The sequence below is a fragment of the Pogoniulus pusillus genome, chromosome 1, assembly GCF_015220805.1.
Source record: "Pogoniulus pusillus isolate bPogPus1 chromosome 1, bPogPus1.pri, whole genome shotgun sequence".
Lineage (NCBI taxonomy): Eukaryota > Metazoa > Chordata > Aves > Piciformes > Lybiidae > Pogoniulus > Pogoniulus pusillus.
This window is the reverse complement of record NC_087264.1, coordinates 29475196-29496638: the sequence shown is the minus strand read 5'-3', so window position 1 is coordinate 29496638 and position 21443 is coordinate 29475196. Positions and strand designations below refer to the sequence as shown.

The 21443-nt window shown below is 39.4% G+C and overlaps 1 protein-coding gene across 7 annotated transcripts in view; it reads left to right on the top strand.

Moving 5' to 3' along the window:
• The window catches only part of PTGR2 (prostaglandin reductase 2), a 31495-nt gene that overhangs the window by 176 nt on the left and 9876 nt on the right, over window positions 1-21443 (top strand). Inside the window, exons 2-12 of one of the 7 annotated variants that reach the window (XR_010302900.1) lie at window positions 4882-4950; window positions 6384-6502; window positions 7459-7650; window positions 8500-8670; window positions 9287-9496; window positions 10277-10398; window positions 11645-11732; window positions 12496-12535; window positions 13779-13886; window positions 14656-15559; window positions 18828-19652. Coding sequence is in view for 5 of the 7 variants with exons in the window: in XM_064146741.1 (XP_064002811.1) it covers window positions 4914-4950; window positions 6384-6502; window positions 7459-7650; window positions 8500-8670; window positions 9287-9496; window positions 10277-10398; window positions 11645-11732; window positions 12496-12535; window positions 13779-13843 (1044 nt within the window). In the remaining 2 variants the exon portion in view is untranslated. Of the gene's footprint in view, window positions 1-4881; window positions 4951-6383; window positions 6503-7458; window positions 7651-8499; window positions 8671-9286; window positions 9497-10276; window positions 10399-11644; window positions 11733-12495; window positions 12536-13778; window positions 13999-14655; window positions 16294-18827; window positions 19653-21443 lie in introns of those variants that run through there. The other 6 variants (XR_010302901.1, XM_064146741.1, XM_064146733.1 and 3 more) reach the window with 6 other exon arrangements.

Sequence of the window (21443 nt, the reverse complement as noted above, 5' to 3'; positions counted from 1 at the left end):
GGGGTCTTTTTCCCGGGCATTAGGGCCCCTTCATTGCAGGGTAGGCAGGCTCGGGGAAGGGGAGGCAAAGGAAGGCGGAGAGGACAAGTTCGACTGTTCTCAGAGAGTACTGGAGTTGCTTGATCTCCGGAACAGGAGAGTGAATCTGGCTTCACTGGACTCTTGGGTCAAGCCATGGCCCAGGAGGAAGGGAGGAATCCTTTTTAAAAGTATTTTTGTCCAGCACCTAGCCAGCTGCCTGCGCAGCACTGAAATGTGAACATTCATTGCGGCTTCTGACCTCTCTTGGTTTCTCTCTCCTAAATAATTCTATCTGCAGCTTCTGGAATTGGTGTTGAATCATCTACAGGGTAGTCTCCAGTGGCGCTTTCCATCTTCGGCAGCAGTGGTTTCTAACTTGGTCCTGGGTCACGTCTAGGAAGGTCCTGGGTCACGTCTAGGAAGGTGGATAATTGATGCACTGGGGTTGCTGCTGTCAAGGAGTCTGAATACTGCATCACAGGTTTCCCAGAAAGATTTAAGGTGCTTCTGCTGAAGTGATCCTTTTTCCTTTCTGGGAGAAATCTGCATTTTTTGTTCATTTCTGACTTAAAATTCTGCTAAGAAAAAACAGGCTTTGTGTGTTGATACTTTTACACAATTATCAGCAACTTCAATACTTATTATTACCCAAAAAATGCCCAAGAGGTGTTACCTGAGAGCCTTCAGATTTTTTGACACCCAGATGTGAAAAAGTAAGGTTTATACAGTCTTGTGTGTAGATATGATTATAGATACTTATTAGACCTTTTGCTCTGGGTGTCAGTCAAATTTGATATAAAGCTCAAAGATTTTAGGCTTCTTGTAATCAGACAAACAAACACACACACACAAAAGGCAAGAAGGCTGGATCAAATCCTGCTTCTGTTGCCATTCTTCCTTCTTTCTTGAGGGAAAGACTGCAGCCTGCTCTCAACATTTACAGTGTGTCAGGAAATCCACATAGAGAAAACTGTACAGGAGGAGCTTACCACCAGACAATTCAGTAATGAGACATGAAACATCAGGAAATCTGAATTTATTAGTTTGTTTCATGAGAGCACTCACCTTGTTATGGCACACATCTCCATTCATTTCAGTCTGTAGTGATTGTGGCTTCTACATTTGGAAAAATTAAGTTTGCAATTAATTAACCTTGTTCAAATGTAGAGCTCCTTAGGAGCATGGTGGAGACTTCGGTTCTTAATCTGTTAGGTTCACTTCTGCATTTCTGTTGTCCTCACCGTGCCAGTTACAGTTAGAAATCTTTTGCCTTTCACCCAGCCATTCCCATCTCAGTTTACTTGGTTCTGGGTCGTTCTTCTTTCCCAGTTTCTCCAATTCTCCCTCCCCATTGTGTTTCTGTCTTTCCTGCTTTACTGGTCTTTAAGTTGCTATTCTTGCCTCGGTGCATGTTCTTCACTCAGAGTCATTCTTCCTTGAAATTATTTTCTTTGAGTTTCTTCTGAGGATCCTTGTTGCAGCTATTTTGACATCACAGTTTCAGAAGACTTTCAGTGTTAGTTGTTCTCCATTTATACTGACTGCCTTCCTCTGTGCTGCCTGGGCCTGGTCCAGAAGGGCTAAACTACCTTCCTGTCCCTTTTCAGCTTGACTGCACTTGACATGGGCTCTAACAACTTGGACACAAGTTAATCGTTTTGGCAAAAGTATACTTAAGTAAAACAGTGTCTTACAGGCAGTCCCAGAAACAAGAAGTTCTAGGAACCAAGCCCAGGACAAACAAATTGGAGCATTTTAGCACTAAGGAGTTTATTCAACATACTTAAAATGAGTTGTCATATATCTTTGCAATAATGGGAAAAGAGAGGAGAAAGAGATAAAAATAAAACTGGCCTAAAACATACTCGAGACTCCTCTGAAGGTACTGCTCTTGTGCTGCATAATGCTGCTGTTGTAGGTGATCTTGGCACAATGTTAAAACTTGCAATTAATTTTTACTCCAGGAGTGAAAGCAATGCAGATTGGTTTTGTTTGGAAAAGCTAAAAAACATTAACGTGTGTGACTGCCTGCTGGTCTTTAAAAAAAAAGAAGTCATAAGCATCCTTCATACTGGTATTATCCATGTATTGAAAAGGATTATGTATATGATAAAAATTCCCTTTATTTCACGTGTAAAAAATCTGTTCTCTAGAAGCTTTTCATGTTTAATGGTGCTAAAGGATAGTGCCTCGACTTATTTTCTTTAGTTGTTTCCATATTGTTTATAATGTGAGGAAGATTTGTTTCTTACTGTGTTATGATACTGGTGTGACTATTTGCTTGTGTAATGGTGTTACTGATTTCCACTATAGAGTAAGTGCAGTCATATTTAGAAGTAAATATCTCTCGTGTTGTATTGTGCTGTGACAGCTGTCATAGAATGAGTGACAGTTCAGTTTCCAGCCTTGCTTTCTGTCCACCCACTCAGTCACAGTTCTGGAAGATTTTCAAATTGAATTAGTACCCAGGCTTCTCAACCAAAAGCTGTGAAAACTACCTAGGGAATAACAGCAGTTTTGTTCCCTTAAAATGTCAAGCACTCAAAGAAGTAATCTAAATTTACATTGTGTACTTGTTCTACTCTCATCTTTCTGTGCTGCTCTGTATTACTTTTTCTTTCTTTTAATATGTTAATAGCTTTGGCCCTTTTTTATCATTAAAGAACTATTTTTTTTAATCTGTGCTATCATAGAAAGCAGTATCTCAAGTATGTGTTAGGCACAATAAAAATGCTCTTCATCTCTCTGCCTGTTTGAATTGGATTTTCATGTTTGCACAATGCAGGTATTAGGCCTCAGAATAGTAAATACTGAGTCAGCAGTTTTGACAGTGGCTTTTCAGTAAGGCAGGAGCCATGCAGCAATCTTGCTTGTTCTTGATGGTTTATAAACAGTGGCTCAAATCCTTCAAGCTGTGCATAGATTTGAACTGGATCTGAATAGCATATGGAGGAGTGATTTGCCCAGATTTCATGTGAACTCTTGGATTGCTGTTGATTTATATTCACTACATTCTTAACTCATTAATTCTTCACAGGGTAGTTGTGTTTGTGCTTATAAACTTCAGCCAAGTTCTCTATCTGTGCAAACAGTTCCATGGTTGTCCTCTAAAACTTCACTGGGCACATCTGACAGTTTATAAAAGGTTCATGAATTAACACAGATTCCCAGATGCCAAGGCAGTTGCTCTGGGGATAACAACAATACCACTTGAATGTAATTCTGTTAGACAAATGCTATCAGGAGGATTTGGGAATTTTGTTCTGAAAAATATTTTGCAAAACAAGTACAAAGTGGCATGCCTATGATCACACAAGAAATCTGTAGCTATGATGCCAAACCCAAGATCTGCCCATTTGTCTTCCTGTTAGGGTTTTGCATTAGTATGCTCGTTACAGAGGGTTTTCCATTTGTATACTTGTTACAGAGGTTGTATCAGCTGTTTGGGTATAAAAAAGTATTTTTATTTCTCTCTTTAACTCCCTTAACTCCTTTCAATGCTCTTTTGTTTTGTTTTATTTTAAAACAGTAGCTAGTTACTTCATGAAAGTATGGATGTTTTTCCTTTTGCTGTAGACTGATATTCCAAGTTGTTCTCTCCAAAGAACTCTGTAATCCACTTATTTTTTACTGATTTCATGCTATAAAGACACACTTGAAATCTATTTCTTATAGTTTTTCTGGTAGTACTTCAAGTGTTGGAAAACTGAAAAAGATCCTATTGAGTAGTTTTCACCAATGCATACCTATTTATATGTAAACACAATTAAATTTAAAATTTTTATCTTGTTTATGAAGAAGATACTTTTGGTATGAATTAGTTGTGAGGCTTAGAGGAAAGGGCCATTTTCTCCTGATAATTTTTTTATTATGCTTTTCAGCACTCCAGGCCATAGTTCTTGATGATCTGAGTGCTGTCATGTAAGCACTCCTAACAGGACGGGCAGAAGGTTCTCTAGTTTGCAGTGTTCAAGAAATAAAGATGTTGGATAAGTGGTAGTGATGTAATCTGTCTAGGCTGATCTATTTCACTTGACTCCAATTTGCTGTTCTTGTCAGCAAAATAAACATTATGACAAAGACATCAACTCTCCTGATTCATTCCTGAGCATCCTTGCTTGTGGAGACTGGTTATTTATGGCACTTGGCTGGGAATAGTAGTAAGAACATTTTCATTTTGTATTAGCTCTGAAGGCATATGAGATCATGATTTGTCTCCTGTTAAATCAGGTTAATTTCCTTTTAATCACTTTGGCATCTCAGACTTAGAACAACTCATTTGCAGTCCTCTTTTAAACTGTTGAAATTCAAGGGGAAATTTTTGGGTAAAACCAGAGCAAAGAGTAATCTAATTCCTTCTTGTCTCTGAGCCTGACTATTTCTTAGGTGAAAATGGAAAAACTTGCTATTTCATGCACAACAATCTCTTTTTTCTCATATGGCTGCACACTGCTGTCGCTGGCACATGTGCATGCCTGCTCTGGAGCAGTGCCTGGTGTATGCCTGCAAAGCTGCCTCAGTGTCTTTTGGGCGGGAACTGCGTTCTCAGACCACGCAGGAAAGCCAACCAAGCACATCTCTTACAACCTGGTGGGGATGGTGATGATCTTGTAAGGAGCACAGTACATGATAATTTTCAATCTTTCCAGAAGGTGCTACTGTGACATTGTGTAACAAGAAAACTGGGGGAAGTCTTTGTTCACAAGCTTGTTTCTTCTACATTTGATTCTTGGGCACAGGTGCTGGATTTGAGGAGGCCCATGTTTCATCCTCAGCTTCCAAATTACTAAGGACTTTGCTTCATATTCTTTTTCAATAAAAAATGTTATTTGGAATTTAAAACGATGTTTTTCTTTGTAGAAATCCAGTGTGAAATTGCCACAAACGCAGGCATGATTATACAGAGAGTAGTGCTGAATTCACGGCCTGGTATGTATTTGTCTGCAGTAAAGGAGCAATGTGCTTGTTATGGTTACCTGATTCTCTAGAATAGTGAGGGAGAAACAGACAGTGATTTAAGAGATTGACATTTATGTAGCTTAATGTTGCATGCAGCAATAAATAAAGTTTATGGTGAGGTGTATTTATGTAGTCAGTATATACAGATTTATAAATACTTGGGTGATAAAAAAGTGTAATGCATCACATGTGAGAAAACTCAAAGTGTAGAGGCTTACAGTGAAGAAAGATTAGCAAACACTGCTTTTTATTTCTGATGTGTTCTGGTTACATTTTAAGAGATGACTAAAAGTATTTTCAAAGAATAACAGAACCTTAGAGGTTGGGAGGGACCTCAAGAGATCATTGAGTCCAACACCCCTGCCAAGGCAGGATCATCTACGCTAGTTCACATAGAAGCACATCCAGGCAGGTTTTTTTACCCTTCATTTTTGTTTAACTTTAGTAAATATTGAATCTTTTCTTCCTCCCCTGTCTCAGAGTGTTTGGTTTTAAAATGTATACTCTTGTGGATTTGTTTACTTCTTTGTGTACACGTATTTGGAATAGTGAGCTTATACACAGAGGACCCACATGTGTGCATTAAGTTTTGGGGCGAAGCATTGTATGCTGCTGCATGCCAAAATAATCCTAAAACTAAGAACTGTTGTGACCTGTAAATAGATCTTCCCTAACATAAATGAAATGTTGCAGCAGTGCCTGCTGTAGTCATCCAGTCACTCTGATTTAAAATGCACAGGGATATCTGGCTTCCTCCTTTTACTACTAGTGGTTCCAGCTGTTGGTCTGATCTGCTACATGTGGTACCAAGCTGAGGGTGAAGCCTCTAGATCTGAGGCTCTTGTTTTGTAGGTGTTTCTGGGAAGCTTGCATTCCCCCAGTCTCACTGAGTCAAAAGAGACTGAAAAGTGAGAACTTAAAACTTGGCTGGTTAAAACTTATGGTCATTTGCTACTGAAAAACAGTACATGATGGTTTTGTTATGTATGAGAAATCCCATTGCATATCTGTTTTGAAAGTTAGGAGCTTTTCAGCACATGAGGTGTACAGAACCTTTTTGTTGACAATAGGAACCGTTCCTTTTTTCTTACAAGTTGTCCTAAGTGTTCATAAAAATTATGTGTAGCAAAGAGCATGGAAACTGTCAGTCAGTGCAGGTGCCTGGTACTGGCCCACGTAAGCAGAAGCTGACATAGCAAGCAGGTCTTCAGATCATGGCAGTGCACCAATTTGAATTGTAGTCTATGACACACAAGTTGAAAGTTGGTGGGTAATTTTATACCTGAATAAAGATATAGCTAACTGAGTCTAAAAAAGGCTGCCTTAAAAATAATTGTTCCTATATTCATTAAGGGAAGCTGTGTATTTATTTATTGATTAGTTTAATTTTGAAATAATTCTAGGTAAGAATGGAGTGCCAGTGGCTGAAAACTTCCGGCTGGAACAAAGTACAATAGCAGATACAATCCAAGTGGGACAAGTGCGTGTTCGAACCCTCTATCTTTCTGTGGACCCTTACATGGTAGGTGATGTACTTTGAGATAAGCCAGAATTTGCTCTTTAAAATACCTTCAGGTAAAATACCTTCAGGTCTGGAGCCCTTAGTATAGGAAGGACATGGACCTCATAGAGTGGGTCCAGTGAAGGGCCACAAAAATGACCAGGGGGTCAGAGCACCTCTGATACAATGACAGGCTGGTTGTTCAGCGTGGAGAAGAGAAGGCTCCAGGGAGAAATAATAACCTTTTAGTACCTGAAGGGGTCCTACAAGAAGGATGAAGAGAGACTGTCTACAAAGGCCTGCAGGACAAGGGGCAATGGCTTCAAACTAGAGAAGAGTAGATTTAGATTGGATGTTAAGAACAAGTTTTTGACTACGAGAGTGGTGGAATGCTGGAACAGATTGTTCAGGGAGGCAGTTGTGGCCCCATCCCTGGAGCTACTCAAAGTGAAGTTCAACAGGGCTCTGGGCAGCCTGATCGAGTTGAGGATGCCCTTTCTTATTGCAGAGAGGGTTGGACTAGACAACCTTCAGAGGTCCTTTCCAACCCAGACCATTCTGTGATTCTATGTTTAAAACTGAAGGTACCCATTACAGGACAAAAGGATCTCTGGTGTAACTCAATGACTAAGTGACTTGTGGATACTTTTTTCAATCCTGCATTTCTGTGATTCATACAGTTAAGGAATGGCATTTATGGGAATCTTGTCAGTCCCCTGCCAGCGGTTTTTATTGCATGCCTGACTTTGACATCTCTAGAATGTGTTGACTTTTATAATGCTGGTGAAGATCAGAATGGTCCATCTTTGCTTAGAAATGAGCAAACAAGGGGTAAGAGACAATGAATATTTGGGGCTTATTGAGAGATTTTTTGGGTAGCCCTTTGTGTTTGAAATTTTAAAGATATCTCAGTGTCATTTGAATTCCAACAAACCCTGTGTCCCACCAGAGCCTCTCATTAAAGCCTTGTCTTTCAGCGCTGCCGCATGAATGAGGATACCGGCTCAGATTACCTCCTGCCCTGGCAGCTGTCTGAAGTTGCGGATGGTGGGGGCATTGGAGTTGTGGAGGAGAGCAAGCAGGATAACCTTGTGAAAGGAGACTTTGTAACTTCCTTCAATTGGCCCTGGCAGACAGTGGCCATTCTAGACGGAAGCTTGTTACAAAAAGTAATGTAAATCCCAAACTTTTTTTTCCCTAAATAACAGACAATGATGCTATCTCTTAGTCAAAACCAAGTCAGTGTTGTTGGAGCAACCAGTTCTCCAGCAGAAGATCACCTTACAGGTGGCAAAATCTGTATCCATGCAAATAGTTTTGTTGGACCAGACATGGCAGTGTTATTTCAATTGTCGAGTTTTCACTGACCTGCCCAGAAGCTGCTTCTGTTAATTAATTGCTAATTATTCTAGTAGAACTCCTGAACTATGAAAATGCAGTCATAAGATATAGAATGCTTCAGACATATTTAATTAATTTCACTAACATGTTAATGAAAGCTTTTATTTGAGATTTTACATCCACAGCAGAAAGGGTATTCAGTATTCACTGGAGAGTTTTGAGTGGATTAAGGATTAAGGATGATCATCCTCATGCAACACTGAAAATTGCTATAGTTTAGGAGTGTATACTTGTCAATAAACTTGTTCCCCTAGAACCCTTTGTCACTGAACTGTAATCACCGTATCTGATAAAATGGTGCTGTTTATCCATTATGCTAAAAGAGATAGTTCACCATTTCTGGAAACTTATCTCCAAGCTGCTTTTTGGTGCTTCTGTAATTTAAGTTTTTGTGAGTGACTTTCTTTATAAACTTCTTCTAAAATTATGGAAATAAAATATTTATTTCATTTTGTGTAAACTTGCTACTAGGTTACAGTTAGTTTATAAATAGCTCATCCTTAGCAGTTGTATGTTGCCTGGTAAATATCTTGAGTTGGTTTTCTGTCCTTAGGCAATCAAATAGTAAACAGAAAAAAATCAGTTTAAAAGGAACACTGCATGGTTTTGTTTTGTAGCTTGATCCACAGCTTGTAAGTGGACGCCTTTCCTACTTTCTTGGTGCAGCTGGCATCACAGGACTAACAGCCCTGTTAGGTATAAAGGAGAAAGGACATGTGGCTGTGGGTGCAAATCAGACAATGGTGGTGAGTGGAGCAGCGGGTGCCTGCGGCTCTTTGGCTGGCCAGGTAGGTAGATTTAATACTCAGAAGCATACTCTGTTACCAAGCTTATCTTCTGAAATGTGCAGGTTAGTAAACATAGGGATAAAGTAATTGTAAACTTGAGCAGGTGTGTAACTCCATGGGAAGGGCCAGTTTCACTGGTTTGACTCACACTCTCACTGAGAGAGGTTTTTTAGATCTGAAACCCAAGTTTCATGAAACTGGGATAGGAGAAAATGGCCCAAGGTGATACTCACAACTAGCATAAATAAAATTGATGGTATAAATACATGTTTTTACAATCTATTTATATAGTATTCTGCCATTTCAACGTGGTCCTTGACTGGTCACTTAATATTTGTTTCTCTACATTAGAAAGTCATCAGTAAAAAAATACAGTAAACTTTTCTTCATGTTGGGTTACATGAGATGTGCTGCCTGGGCTAGACCAGCCACTAGATGAGTGACAGACACTCTTTATTAACCTCTCTCAAACCTGGTTTAGTGGGATGAGGGGTAAAGGTAACACCCTCTAAGGTCCCCTTCCTCCCACTGGTACCTTTATGCAAAAGAATGATGTAAGTTCCCTTTTTTGTTTGCGTTTTGTTATTGTTGTTTGTTTTTAACTGTGCACTGGCAGATTGGGCGTCTGGAGGGCTGCTCTAGAGTGGTAGGAATTGCTGGCACAGATGAAAAATGCTCCATTTTGGTCCAAGAAATGGGATTTGATGCTGCCATCAATTACAAGAAGGGAGATGTGGCAAAGCAGCTCCATGAACTCTGCCCAGGCGGTGTGGATGTTTACTTTGACAATGTTGGTGGAGACATCAGTGATACGGTTATAAGTCAGGTGGGGCTTGTTCTAGTCATTCTCCAATATCTACACACCCAGCTTTGAACTGAGTCATGCTTGAGACTGAGCTGCAATGCAGCGGACCAGACTTTCCACTTCATTGATTGAGGTGCTGAACCCTGGTCTTGAGGAGAAATAAGATCTTTGAAAACAATGTCTGTTATCTGGACAGTATAGATGGTCTGGCAATTATAGTAATAGAAATACAGGTTCTGCTTCTTGTCTATTGTTTCTTTGCTGAGGAGACTTGGTAATGTTAAAAAAAAATTGTCTGTCAGTGTTGTGATTTTGTGTTCTGTTAGCTTTGGTTTTCTGACGTCACAGAAGACCGGCTCTCCTGAGCTTCCATGATCACTTTTGATCAACTTTCTTCCCTGGTAATTTGAAACTACTCTGTCTTATGGCAAGGAGGCTCTGGTGGGAATGCCACCTTTGGGCGCTTTAAACCACAGCTATATCAATCAGCTGTAGCAAACTTTTTTGTTCTATTATGTCTCTCCTCCTGACACAGTAATATAACAATTTCTTATATTTATTTTATCAATGGCTTTTTAATTACGTGTAGGCTGTATAGCACTTATTTCCACTGCATTTATCTATTTGTATGTTGCCATAGGTTGATAGAGACTGCCTGCAGATCTCCCACTCTTTGGTAGGAAATATGGCTCTAAGATACCCATGTAAAAATTCTGCAATATAATCTACTGCATATCTGGAAACTTCTGGTTTTCTAGCCAGGAAATGTAATTTTTTATCACTTTGTTTTGTCCCAAACAGATGAATGAGAACAGTCATATCATCTTGTGTGGACAAATTTCTCAGTATAACAAAGATGTGCCTTATCCTCCTCCACTGCCACCTGACATAGAAAAAATACGGAAAGAAAGGAATATCACAAGGTATCCTCTAGAACTTGTGGCCAAGTTTCAGGTAGATTGTGCATGTGCTGTTGTGACTCTGATATTCAGAAGATAGTCTGTAGATCTCTAATAGCCACAGCAATTGGAACAGAATGTTGCCATACTTAGAAAGTTAACCATAGTCACAAGGTCAGTAAATCCTTTCTCTTACATTTATATCAGCATAAGAAATAGGAAAGGCCACTGTTGCACGTTACCATAGTTGTCTGTTGTTGTGCTTTGTCTGTGGTTCCTTGGTTTAGTCGTGGAGACTGACAGATTTTTCATTATGAGGGGTGGTGTTGCCATGGTTCTGTTCTGGGATGATATGCAGAGTGTCTTCTCTCCAAGTGCAGTAGATCAGAAAATGAAGTGTTTTTAAAGTAAAGATGGAGCTGATGCAGTGATTGTTTTGAAATCACATTTTTTATTGTTTGGGGGTTTATTACATATTAGCACTGCAGATGTGACAGATACATAGAGGTAAAACACTGATTTTTGTTGGCATTCTGGGAATTGCAGAACAGAATCCTGTCAGGATTCAGATGGAGGTAAGGTAGAGATTAGGACCAAAGTCTTAGGAGATTTTTCATCCATTGCAGTGCAGAAGGTTGGGGAGACTTTCGATTTCAGTGCAAACAGATTGACCTCTTCTAATTAAAATTCTTTTCTTGTCCCTATTGCTGCTGTCTGCACTTTAAAAAGACGGATAAAAGTACTAAAATACACGATGGATGGTAGAAGCTAGCGGAAATATAGTCAGTGCATTGCTACAAGTCATTACCATTTTTGATGATCATTTTGATTTCTCTTTCTTGCTATTGACAGCTGTGACAGGAGGATATGCAAAATTTGAGGGAGCCTGAAAGTTAGCTTACAGTCACCATCTAGTTACACGTCCATCAATTATTCTCTCTACCACAAAAAAAAACAACAAAACATTTAGAAGAATTGGAACTGGATCACATTTTTTGGACGTTTGCTTATTCTGGCAATACAACTGGATTTTTATTTGTCTTCTCTCTGATACTTAAACAGAATTACTTGTCTTAAACTGATGTTACTGTCAAGCTTCACTGCAGGGAACTGTCTCAGCAGGCTGTCAAAGCTCTGAGCTATATCTCACTGTCATAAGTACTCATAACCCTTCTGTTTTAGTAATGCTGTTTTGAGAAAATATTTATAAAGATTTCAAGATATACTTACCAATGTTTCTTAATTCAAGGCTTATTCTTTCTTTTCACAGGGAAAGATTCTTAGTGTTGAACTATATGGACAAACAAGAAGCTAGTGTATTACAGCTGTGCCAGTGGATCCAGGAGGGCAAACTGAAGGTAAGAACTTATACATTTAATCTATGGGCTTTGATATTACCTCCTCAAATTATGTTCTGACCATAGGAAATACAGATTCTTTGTCCTTGGCTGTCTTACAATGCCACAGAATTGAACAGATTTTATTAAGAATATGTAAGTATATTTTAAAGCTTATTAGGTAGCACTCATTTAGTAGGTACCTGCTGAGGATGGTGTGTGACAGACTTTCATATGCTGCTGGTGTCTGTATTCTTTCTTTCAACATGGACTGCAAGTGTTTTTTTTTTTACTGAAGAGATCAGACCTTCAAAAATCTGTGTTTTCAAATATTTGATTAGTTAGTATCCTGAATCCTTTTTTTGGGTCTTGTGTGAAATTTTGTTTCAAGCTTTTTTATCACCATTTACTCCTTTGTGATGAGTAGATGCTTTACCCATCCCTTTCCTGTGAGATCTGCCTAAACCAATTTTTGATTGTTCAGATGACCAAAGAATTTTCCTAGGAAAATCCCCAGATGGAAATTTTGGCAGGGGCAGGCATGTTCTGCATCTATGTGAAGAATTAAATTGCTGATGTGTTTACCAGAAAGTACTCATCTCTCTCTTGGGGAAATAATCTGACCCAAAGAGAACATGGTCTGTTGTAACAGGAGAATTATTTACGCTGTGGTAGTTTCTGTGGCAAATTCATGGCATGTTTCTAAGAAATGTTAATTCTGTTTGAAGAAAAGAAATGTTAATTCTGTTTGAAGAGAGATAAAAGGACTTGCTTGCATTGACAGGTCAGAGAGACCGTGGTAGAAGGCCTAGCAAATATTGGTGGTAAGATTTTTATACCATTTAATAGTAATAATGTGATTAAATACAGTGGCATTAGAAGTTAACTACCTCCTTGGTTTCATTTGCCAGTTCGGATTTTAGTATTTTACATAAACGTGATTTTTTATTACTAAAAATATTCTTTTGTTCACAAGGTATGAAAATCTTTGAGTGGATTATTTTATGTTAAAAAAACCCAACCTAACATCAAATATAAATGTTGATTTGTTTGTTTTTCTGCTAGGGGGGGAAATTAATCATTACTACTTAGCAGGTGGAGGTAGCCATCCTGATCTTAGAGAGCTGAAGTGCTGTGCATTTCTTAAAGCTTGTCTGTAAGAAAATGGTATTTTGAAAACCTTGGACTTCCACTTCAAAAAACCCCAATATCTAACAGTGCTTGCTATTGAATGTGCTAACATAAAAAATGAATTGAAAAGAGTGCACAAAAAAGGGGAAGGCACATTTGAGGTTGCTAAACAAAGTAAAAAAGTAATTTCAAAGGAATAAAATATCCTGTAGCCCATTTGAAAAAATCTGGAACAAGGGAAACAGTAAAATGAAGGGAGTCTTGTGACTCCAGTGAGACAAAGCAAGAGCCAGGTGATTCCAGGATGTGCTATGGGAATACTTCCCTTCCTGTTACCAGGGAAGAGTATGATTTAGTCCATTTAGTTTTGAGTTCCGCAAGACTGGAAACCAGTAGAATTAAGTGTTAGCCAAACCTTGCAGATGTAAATTTATTCTAGTTGTTTCTATTTACAGATGTGTTTTGAAGCAATCTGATCACACATAGCAGTCATATCTCATGCTTGGTTTACTCAAACATTTATTGTAACAGAGAGAGTATTTATAGACTTTTTTCTTTTACAAAGGCCTGTGAAGCCCACAGCATTTGTGCACTCTTCAGTCACACCTTGTTTTTCTGTTTGGTATTTGTACTTGCACTTGTAATCCTTCTTTTGTATAGGGGCAAAGAGTTCTTACGGATCAGGGATTTTAACACAAAACTCCTCTTTCTAGTTTATTAGAGACTACGATTTTTTGGTTGGTTGTTAGTTTTTTCGTTTGTTTGTTTCTTCTTAATTTTGCACATCATCTGTTCAGGTCCAAAACATGGTCTCTTCCTTTTGGGGAGCTGTTTGATACATTTGCTTCTAGCATTTTTATTCTATTTTTTTCTTTTTTTAAAAGTTGGTTGTCAAGTTTCACTTGGAGCTGACTGATTCCATGATTTCTCTTGCAGCTGCTTTCCAGTCCATGATGAATGGAGGCAATATTGGAAAGCAGATCGTCTCAGTTTCTAAGTAAAAGTCACTGCTTCAGGAAAAAATATTGGATTTTCTCCCTAAGAGTGAGCAAGTTTTTACTTCTGATTTTCATTTCCTTAAATAAGCCATTAAGTTGTTCAGTGTGTACTGAAAGCAGATATTCTGAGATGCTAATAAACTAAACCGAACTGGAAATAGGAATGCAATCATTTAACTGAATATGGGTAATATGTCCTTTGATGTGATTTTGGCAGTAGTTAGCATCTATTTCATGGGTATGGTTTGAAAGTTAGAGCATCCCAGGAATCATTTCCAATAAGCAATTAGTGTGCAGCCACCTAGTTTTGGTTGTTAGAATTGAGTTGTGCCCCATTCCCATGCTAATTTTCCTCAGTGACCCCAAACTTCTCTAGGAATTTTTAATTGACTAGTGTAAATTTGCCCTGACAGTGCAATCAGTCTAGCTAATCATTTTAGAATTCAACTGTTCTCATTTTTACAGGCAATTACAATGAAAAATTTCACTCTGGAATTCAAGGTCTCTAATAACAAAGGTAGTTACATTTTGCCGTCCGGAACAAATTTCCACTCATCTGTCCTGTCCATTTCTCTAATTGCATCATTATACCCCCTACTTTTCGAGCACTTGAGACCTATTTAATTTACAATTCCATCTTCAAGCAAACAGATACTTTCACCAGAGAAAGGGTGAGGTGTAGAGTAAGCCTTCTCTTCTCAATCTTTGCATTCCAGACCGGAGTGAAATTTTGTTTTCAGAATTCCTTTTCTAAGACCTACTGTGTGTTATCTTTATAATAATCTCCATGATTTCCTTGGTCCTCTGGTTTTCAGGCGTCTCCAGGGTGACAGAATCTCAGAATACCTGAATACAGGAAGACACTTCACAGATAGCTGATCTTCCGTTCCCTCGCTAATTTATCTTGGCTCAGAGTTTCTGGTCTAACAATGCTTTTCAGCATCTCCATGGGGAAACTGGAAAACATGAGTCACCATTTCCGAGTTTTACTGGCATAACTTCAAGCCAGCTGGGACTAATGAGTTTAAGTGTCTTCAAAAGGAACAGAAAAGGGAACAGATAATTATCTTAAGGACATAAGAGTTACACTACTATGTACATTTAGAGACGTTAACATGTATTTATTTAGAGAATAGGATTGTTTAGGATACATTCTGATTTACGGGCGGGTGACTTAGGCTTTAATTTGTTTGTCTTTAAGAGAAGTGCTTCCAAACAGCAGGTTCAGCCAGCTGTCCAGAGAATGGTTTATCTAGATCTGTATGAGTCACTACCCAGGCCAAAGTAAATGGAGTCCAAGGACTAGGAAAGAAACACTATGCAAGAAATTTATTGTTATACATAATTTTGCATGCTTTGAAAAAATAAGAAGTATAAAAATTGCCTGATATGGTTGTTAGAAACAGGGAGAGCAGACCTGTCATTTCCTAGTGTTGAAGATGGCCCTGGAAGAAGGAAGGGCTTAATGACTTATGTTGTAAACTTTGAGGAAGAGAAAGACACTTGCAGCAAAGCATTATATGGTCTCAAATCTTCCAGTAAGCATTTTTCAACTACAAAACTGGTCACTGTTTGACTTCCAGCCAGACTATGAGTCCAGCATCAACATAACTAACTCAAGCAGTGCTAATACCAGTGTCATGTTGGGACAGAAGCCAAAATTCCTACACAGTAAAATTAGTATGATGCTAGTTGGCAAATAAAGATGGAAAACAACAGGTGAGTGAAATTCTATAAATCTCTGCATAATGACTGTTTATAGAGGGTAATCAGTTGTGAAAGTTAAGCAGCACAGGCTTATAAGGCTAGATAATTCTTATGGGTTTCCACTGAGAGGCAGGAAGAACAGCAGTAATCCCAAACACTGTCTGTAGAGCTGAATTTCTGTGTGTCAGGTGGATTTAATGGGGAGGGAGCTGATGGAAATAGAACCTTTCCAAAGATTATCCCTAATGACTGTGCTGATGTGTGTGTTTGTTCATTGTCTCTTTTCCTTTCTTTTTTCCCTTCCACATCTTCCCACATGCATAGTTCTGATAGGAATATTCAGATTGAAACAGCATCACCATCACCCTTAAGCACCCTGTATTCCACATTCAACTTCTGGCAGGCAGCGGATAGCCTTAGTGCACTTTAGCTGAGGTCCTCATTGTTACAGTTCGTTCTTCAAGCAAATGTCTAAATGCAAAGCAGCCCAGTCCATGTACCTGACCAATCATTAACACTTCACACCCCCATAGCAAAACTAGTCTTAACCTGAGACTCCATTGCTACTGCTCCTGAAAATTATTACCAGTGCAAGAGTATTTTTACAAATGAGAGTATTAGTATTGCTGTTTCTGCTAAGTTGAAGTACTGTCAGATTTAACTGGGAACAGAAGGTCCTCCATTGAACTTGGAGTGGATTTTTTTGTTGTGTCTAATTGCACATGAATATATGATGCCTTTCACAGCATGGTCTCACCATGGTGTTTTCCTGTTTCTTTCACACTTGAAGCCTAATCTCATCCCATACCTGAGGAGTATTCTTATGGTTTATTCCAGCCTGCTTGGAAGGAGGTGCATCATAGGGTAGTATTCAAAGCAAGCTAATTAAATAACTCTATATTGCAGAAGAGACTTCAGCTATGAACTGTGGTTAGTTTCTATTGTTTGAGTGTAAGAAAACAATTGTAACAGTAGCCACTACTGAAACGGTGGTAAAATTTTGCTTTTCTTTCCTATGTTATGGATGAAGGCTGCAGTCTCATATAATTGTTTCTAGGGTTGTATTTCTTTGTCCAAAGTACATATTTTGTACTTTTGAACAGTATTTGCTGAAGAGGGAGCTCACCTTTGTCACTGGGAGTTGACACACCTTCCAGGGAGGACGATTTGTCTGGGAAGTTCTTTTTCACAACTGAAACGAAATAGGATGACATGAAATTCCCAGCATTATTATTTTTACAGCATGTGCTTAGTAATCCCCACAAGTCATACACCTATTAAGAGATGATGATGTAAGAAGTGATCCAGAGTAAGATCATGCTGAGATATTGATTTCTTGTAAAGGCAGCTTGATAGCAGCAGCATTCCTGTAGTTAGGTAAGCTATGGAAGGCAATACAGGTTCTATCAGCATTATAGTAGCCTTCCAGTGTTTGAAAGGGGCCTACAGGATTGATGGAGAGGGGCTTTTTACAAAGGCATATAGTGACAGGATGATGGGTAGTGGCTTCAAACTGGGAGAAGCTGCATTCACATTAGACATGCCTTTATGTCTCACTCTCCCAGAGTAATACCTATATCTTTTGGCTGCAAAAATCCCCTTTAAAATTTGCAGCGGCAGCAGCAAACGTTTCAGAGAGAAACAGCTTGCTCCATGTCCTGGGGACAGGCAGCTTGGGTGAGCGTTTAGTGCCCTGCAAGCAGCAGTCTCTCTCCACTGCCTCTGCCTAGATCAGCTCCAGAAAGGGATTCTTTCTCTTGGAACTTTTGGAACTGTTTTGAGGGTTTGTTTTTTGCGGGGTCTCAAATTGTATCAGTTTAGTATGCGATAAAGATAGAGGGAAAAGCACGTGGGAAAAAGCCTGTGTCCCTGCTGTCCCACTACACTGAATGCCAAGATCTCTTTTTTGGGATCAGTGGATTGGACAGGCCTTCACTGATGACATTCATAGGAAATTATGCGTGGCAATGGCATTCCCCTGGTGGGAACTTGCCTGTGCAAGTTTTGCTCAGCCCTTGAAGCGCTGAGGGTAAAGTAAAGCACATAAAAGAAACTTCTTTTTTTCCTAGTTTATGTTGTGCATTGCGCAGCATCTTGGATGTAATTTGCTGATGAACACAAGAATTCCTTCGTAAGTGAAGAGCAGCATGAAAAAATACACTTGCTTTTTCTAAAAGACTTTCAAATATATTTGGTTGTCTTATTTTTAAAGACATTTTCATTTTTTTTTTTTCCATTTCAAATAATAATTTCAAGTGGCCTTTTAGAGTGGTCTCAAATGGGAGTTCAGTATTTTAAAGGAGTTCCTCCACGCAGGTTAAAAAAAACCCAAACCCTGCAGAGCATTTATGCGCCAGTGGCTGCCAGCAGTATATAAAGTGCTTCAGCAGTCTGGTTCCACAAGCTGCCACTTGCTTTGCTCGTTGGATGATTTGTTCTCTTAATCAACTGCTTAAAAGGATACTCTTGACTTAAAAAAATCTCTGTATTCTCATGTTTTCCCCAAAAGATCCATGCAGTAGTACTTCAGAATAAAGAGAACCATATGTCAGAAGCATAGAGTCATAGAACAGCTTAGGTTTGAAGGGACTTTAGAGATCATCTACTCTAGCCTCCCCACTGTGGGCAGGGACTTGTTTCTCAACTAGACTCAGCTGCTCAAGGCCTCATCCATCCTGGCCTTGAACATCCCCAGAGAGGAGGCATCCAGAGCCTCCCTGGACAGCCTGTTCCAGTGTCTCACCAGTACAAGGGTGGTGAGATTCTGGAATAGGTTGCCCAGGGAGGCAGTATCGTTTTAATTGCTTCCAAACAAGTAAAAATTAATCCACAATTCATCCATAAACTGGGCCTAACACTGAGAGATCTTACACTGATGCTGACTCATGCAAAAGCTAAGGTATTTTACAACGTGACATTTTGTTACCTTCTCAGTAGAAATGCAGTCTTTCAGTGAACAGAAAAGCTTAATTTTGAAGGATGACCCAACCTAGGCAATTCGTCAGGGCAACACAGGGCTTGTGAACACTGGAATGTCTTGCTGCTGTCCCCTGTTGATTTGTGCCTCCTAGACACCACAGGCAAACAGGAGCCAAGGCACTTTTCCTTGTGGAGTGGCTCACAAATTCATCATACCTACACTGGTGTCAGAGATCTACCCAGTTATCACTGGTTCTCTTAAGTGACTGGTGATATTCTGGGACATGGGCTGCAGCTTATGAAACCATTTTTTTGTTTTAGTATTAATGGAAAACATGCTGTACTGTGACTTTTGTTACAGTTAACCTCAGCAACCAACTGCTACAAGGTCAGTTAAATTAGAGGCTTGCCCCATATCTGTGCTTCTATGAACCTTCAGCCTGCTGAAATATGAAGAATTAAAAAACTTCTAAGAACATATTGGTAAAAAAAGTATTCCTGTGTTTAAGTAAACAGCTCCAGCAGCAAAATGAATATTTTCCTACTAAGGTTTCAGAATATTGGAAAACTTTAAAGTTTTCTCCCTTAGGGAGAAAATCTGAATTAGGATGGAACAAGGTAAGTTTTCTTTGTTAGGCACCAAAATGCTGCAGTAGCTGTGTGTGTAAAGCAGACATTGTCCAGAGACATTTGACTACACTGAGATTTAATTACATTGTGATCAGCTGCTACCACTGCAACAATGAAAAGTCTCATTTCAGAACAAGGTCTTGGTATAGAAATTAAGTATTTTATTGATGCTGAGTATGTTCCTTGATCACATAAAAGTACTTCTATTGCAGAATGTCAGTTTTATTTTAATGTGTGTTTCTCACAAGTAGATTTTGTGTCCTGCCTCAGATTTTCTAATAGCTGTGCAAAACAAACTGAGAAAGCAACAAACAACACTCTGTAATTCTCTTAACAGTGTATTAACTTAGGCAAGTCAGAGCTCCTGCTCTGCTTTTTTTTATCATCAATCATTGAGAAACATGAATTAAGGAAAAAGAGAACTGTCCCCATTTTAGAAATAACAAAAAATCATAGTTGTTGTCAGTATTATCTTCCAAATCAGTTTGTTTTCCTGCATGTTCTACTATATCCACTGCTGTTTATTTCTAAGTAAATTACTACTTTTTCTTGAGGAGCCTTAAATAATTACTGTCAAATTACCTAAAATATTTTAAATGTTTGACTCAGCAGTCTTGTGAAGCTGGCCAGTGTTCTTCTTACCTAACAGATCAAGGCACCTCAGCTCTCTTGGCTCTGGATCACTGCATTCTTCCAAGTCACTCTTTGCTGTATTTAACCGAGACCCAAAAGTGCAGCCCTGGCTCACTCACCTATAGACATTATTTGCATCAGAACCCACAAACAGGGTCAGTTCTGTTCAGCATCTTTATCAATTATCAAGGGGATTGAGTGCATCTTCAGGAAGTTTGCAGGCAACACCAAGTGAGGCAGGTGTATCAATCTGCTTGAAAGTATGGAGGCTTTACAGCAGAACCTTTACAAGCCTGATTTATGGGCTGATGCCCATGGCATGAAGTTCAACGAGGCCAAGTGCTGAGTCCTACACTTGGGTCACAGTAACCCCTCACAGTAACCCCATGCAATGCTACAGGCCTGGGGGAGAGTTACTGGAAAGCTGCCCATTGGACATGGATCTGGAGATGTTGGTCAACAGCCAGCTGAATGTGTGCCCAGGTGGCCAAGAAGGCCAAAAGCTTCCTGGCCTCTATTAAACCAGCTTGTATATAGCATTATGAACTGGAAAAGTGTTAGAGGACTCATAGCACCCATTACTTCATGGAGACATCTTGTCTAGTCATGTAAAAATACATGTAAACATTGAAATAAGAAGCAAAGATGAACACAAATCCAGGAGCTCATTATCAAGATCTATGCTCACTTTCCCCAGCATTATAAAAAGCAGTAATCGATTGAATTATTTTTCCACTCACAGTAGTAATAAGTAAACATTTCCATTTGTGACTGTCCTGGTTTCACTGGGACCGAACCAGAGACCAGCCATAGTTTGGATGCCATGAGCAGTTCAGAGTAAGCCAGAACAGCTGACCTGAGCAGGCTACAGAGGTATCCCAGACCATGAGCATTGCAGTGAGTAGAAAGGGCGAAGCTTGCTGAGCATGGGGACTCCTCCCACTTCTCCCTTCCCTGGAGTGGCTTCCTTACCATTCTGCTCCCCAAGAGCTGCTTTCCTGTAACTGCTGTACATTCACTGAGCTGAGTACAACTTTACATAGATATTAGTAGTAGTTTCACTCCTTCATTAAATCTGTTTTCATTTCAACCTACAGGTCTCCTTTCCTTTCCTGATCCCTTTTCATGGCTGGGCAGGGGTCATTGGGTGATAGAGCTAAAGTTATTGTTTAGCTCTGGATATGGGCTAAATGTAGACAGTGATCCACACAGACATACTTTTCTTCTGTATCACAACCACCCTATTATAGAGATTATTATACAGTCTATATTGTCCTGGTCTGAGCTAGAGCAGAAATAGTTCTGTTCAGTGATTTTACTTTTCAGCTCAGTCTCCTGTGAGTGACGGCACTTTCTGAAGTTAACTGCATCTTTTTGCCAGCAGTGTCTGCTTCTAGAAATGCTAAAACTCCAAGATCAGTGCTAAATTCAGCATAGCATATCGGGGTGCAGAGTAAAAGGCCACACCTGTGGGTAGAAGTAGCAAAACAGGTGAGCCTGAACTGACCAATAGGGTATTCCATTCTGTACGTTGTATTCAGTGTAAAGCTGAGGTTCACAAGGGTCAAAGTATTTCTTCAATGGCTGGTGTCTGAAGAGGATTCTGTCCCTCTGCCTTCAATCCTGATCCACATGTTTCTGAATCCAGTTCCCATAGTTGCTGAGTGCAGGCTGGGACTTCCCCAACACTTGCCCACAGCACCAGTGGTGACAG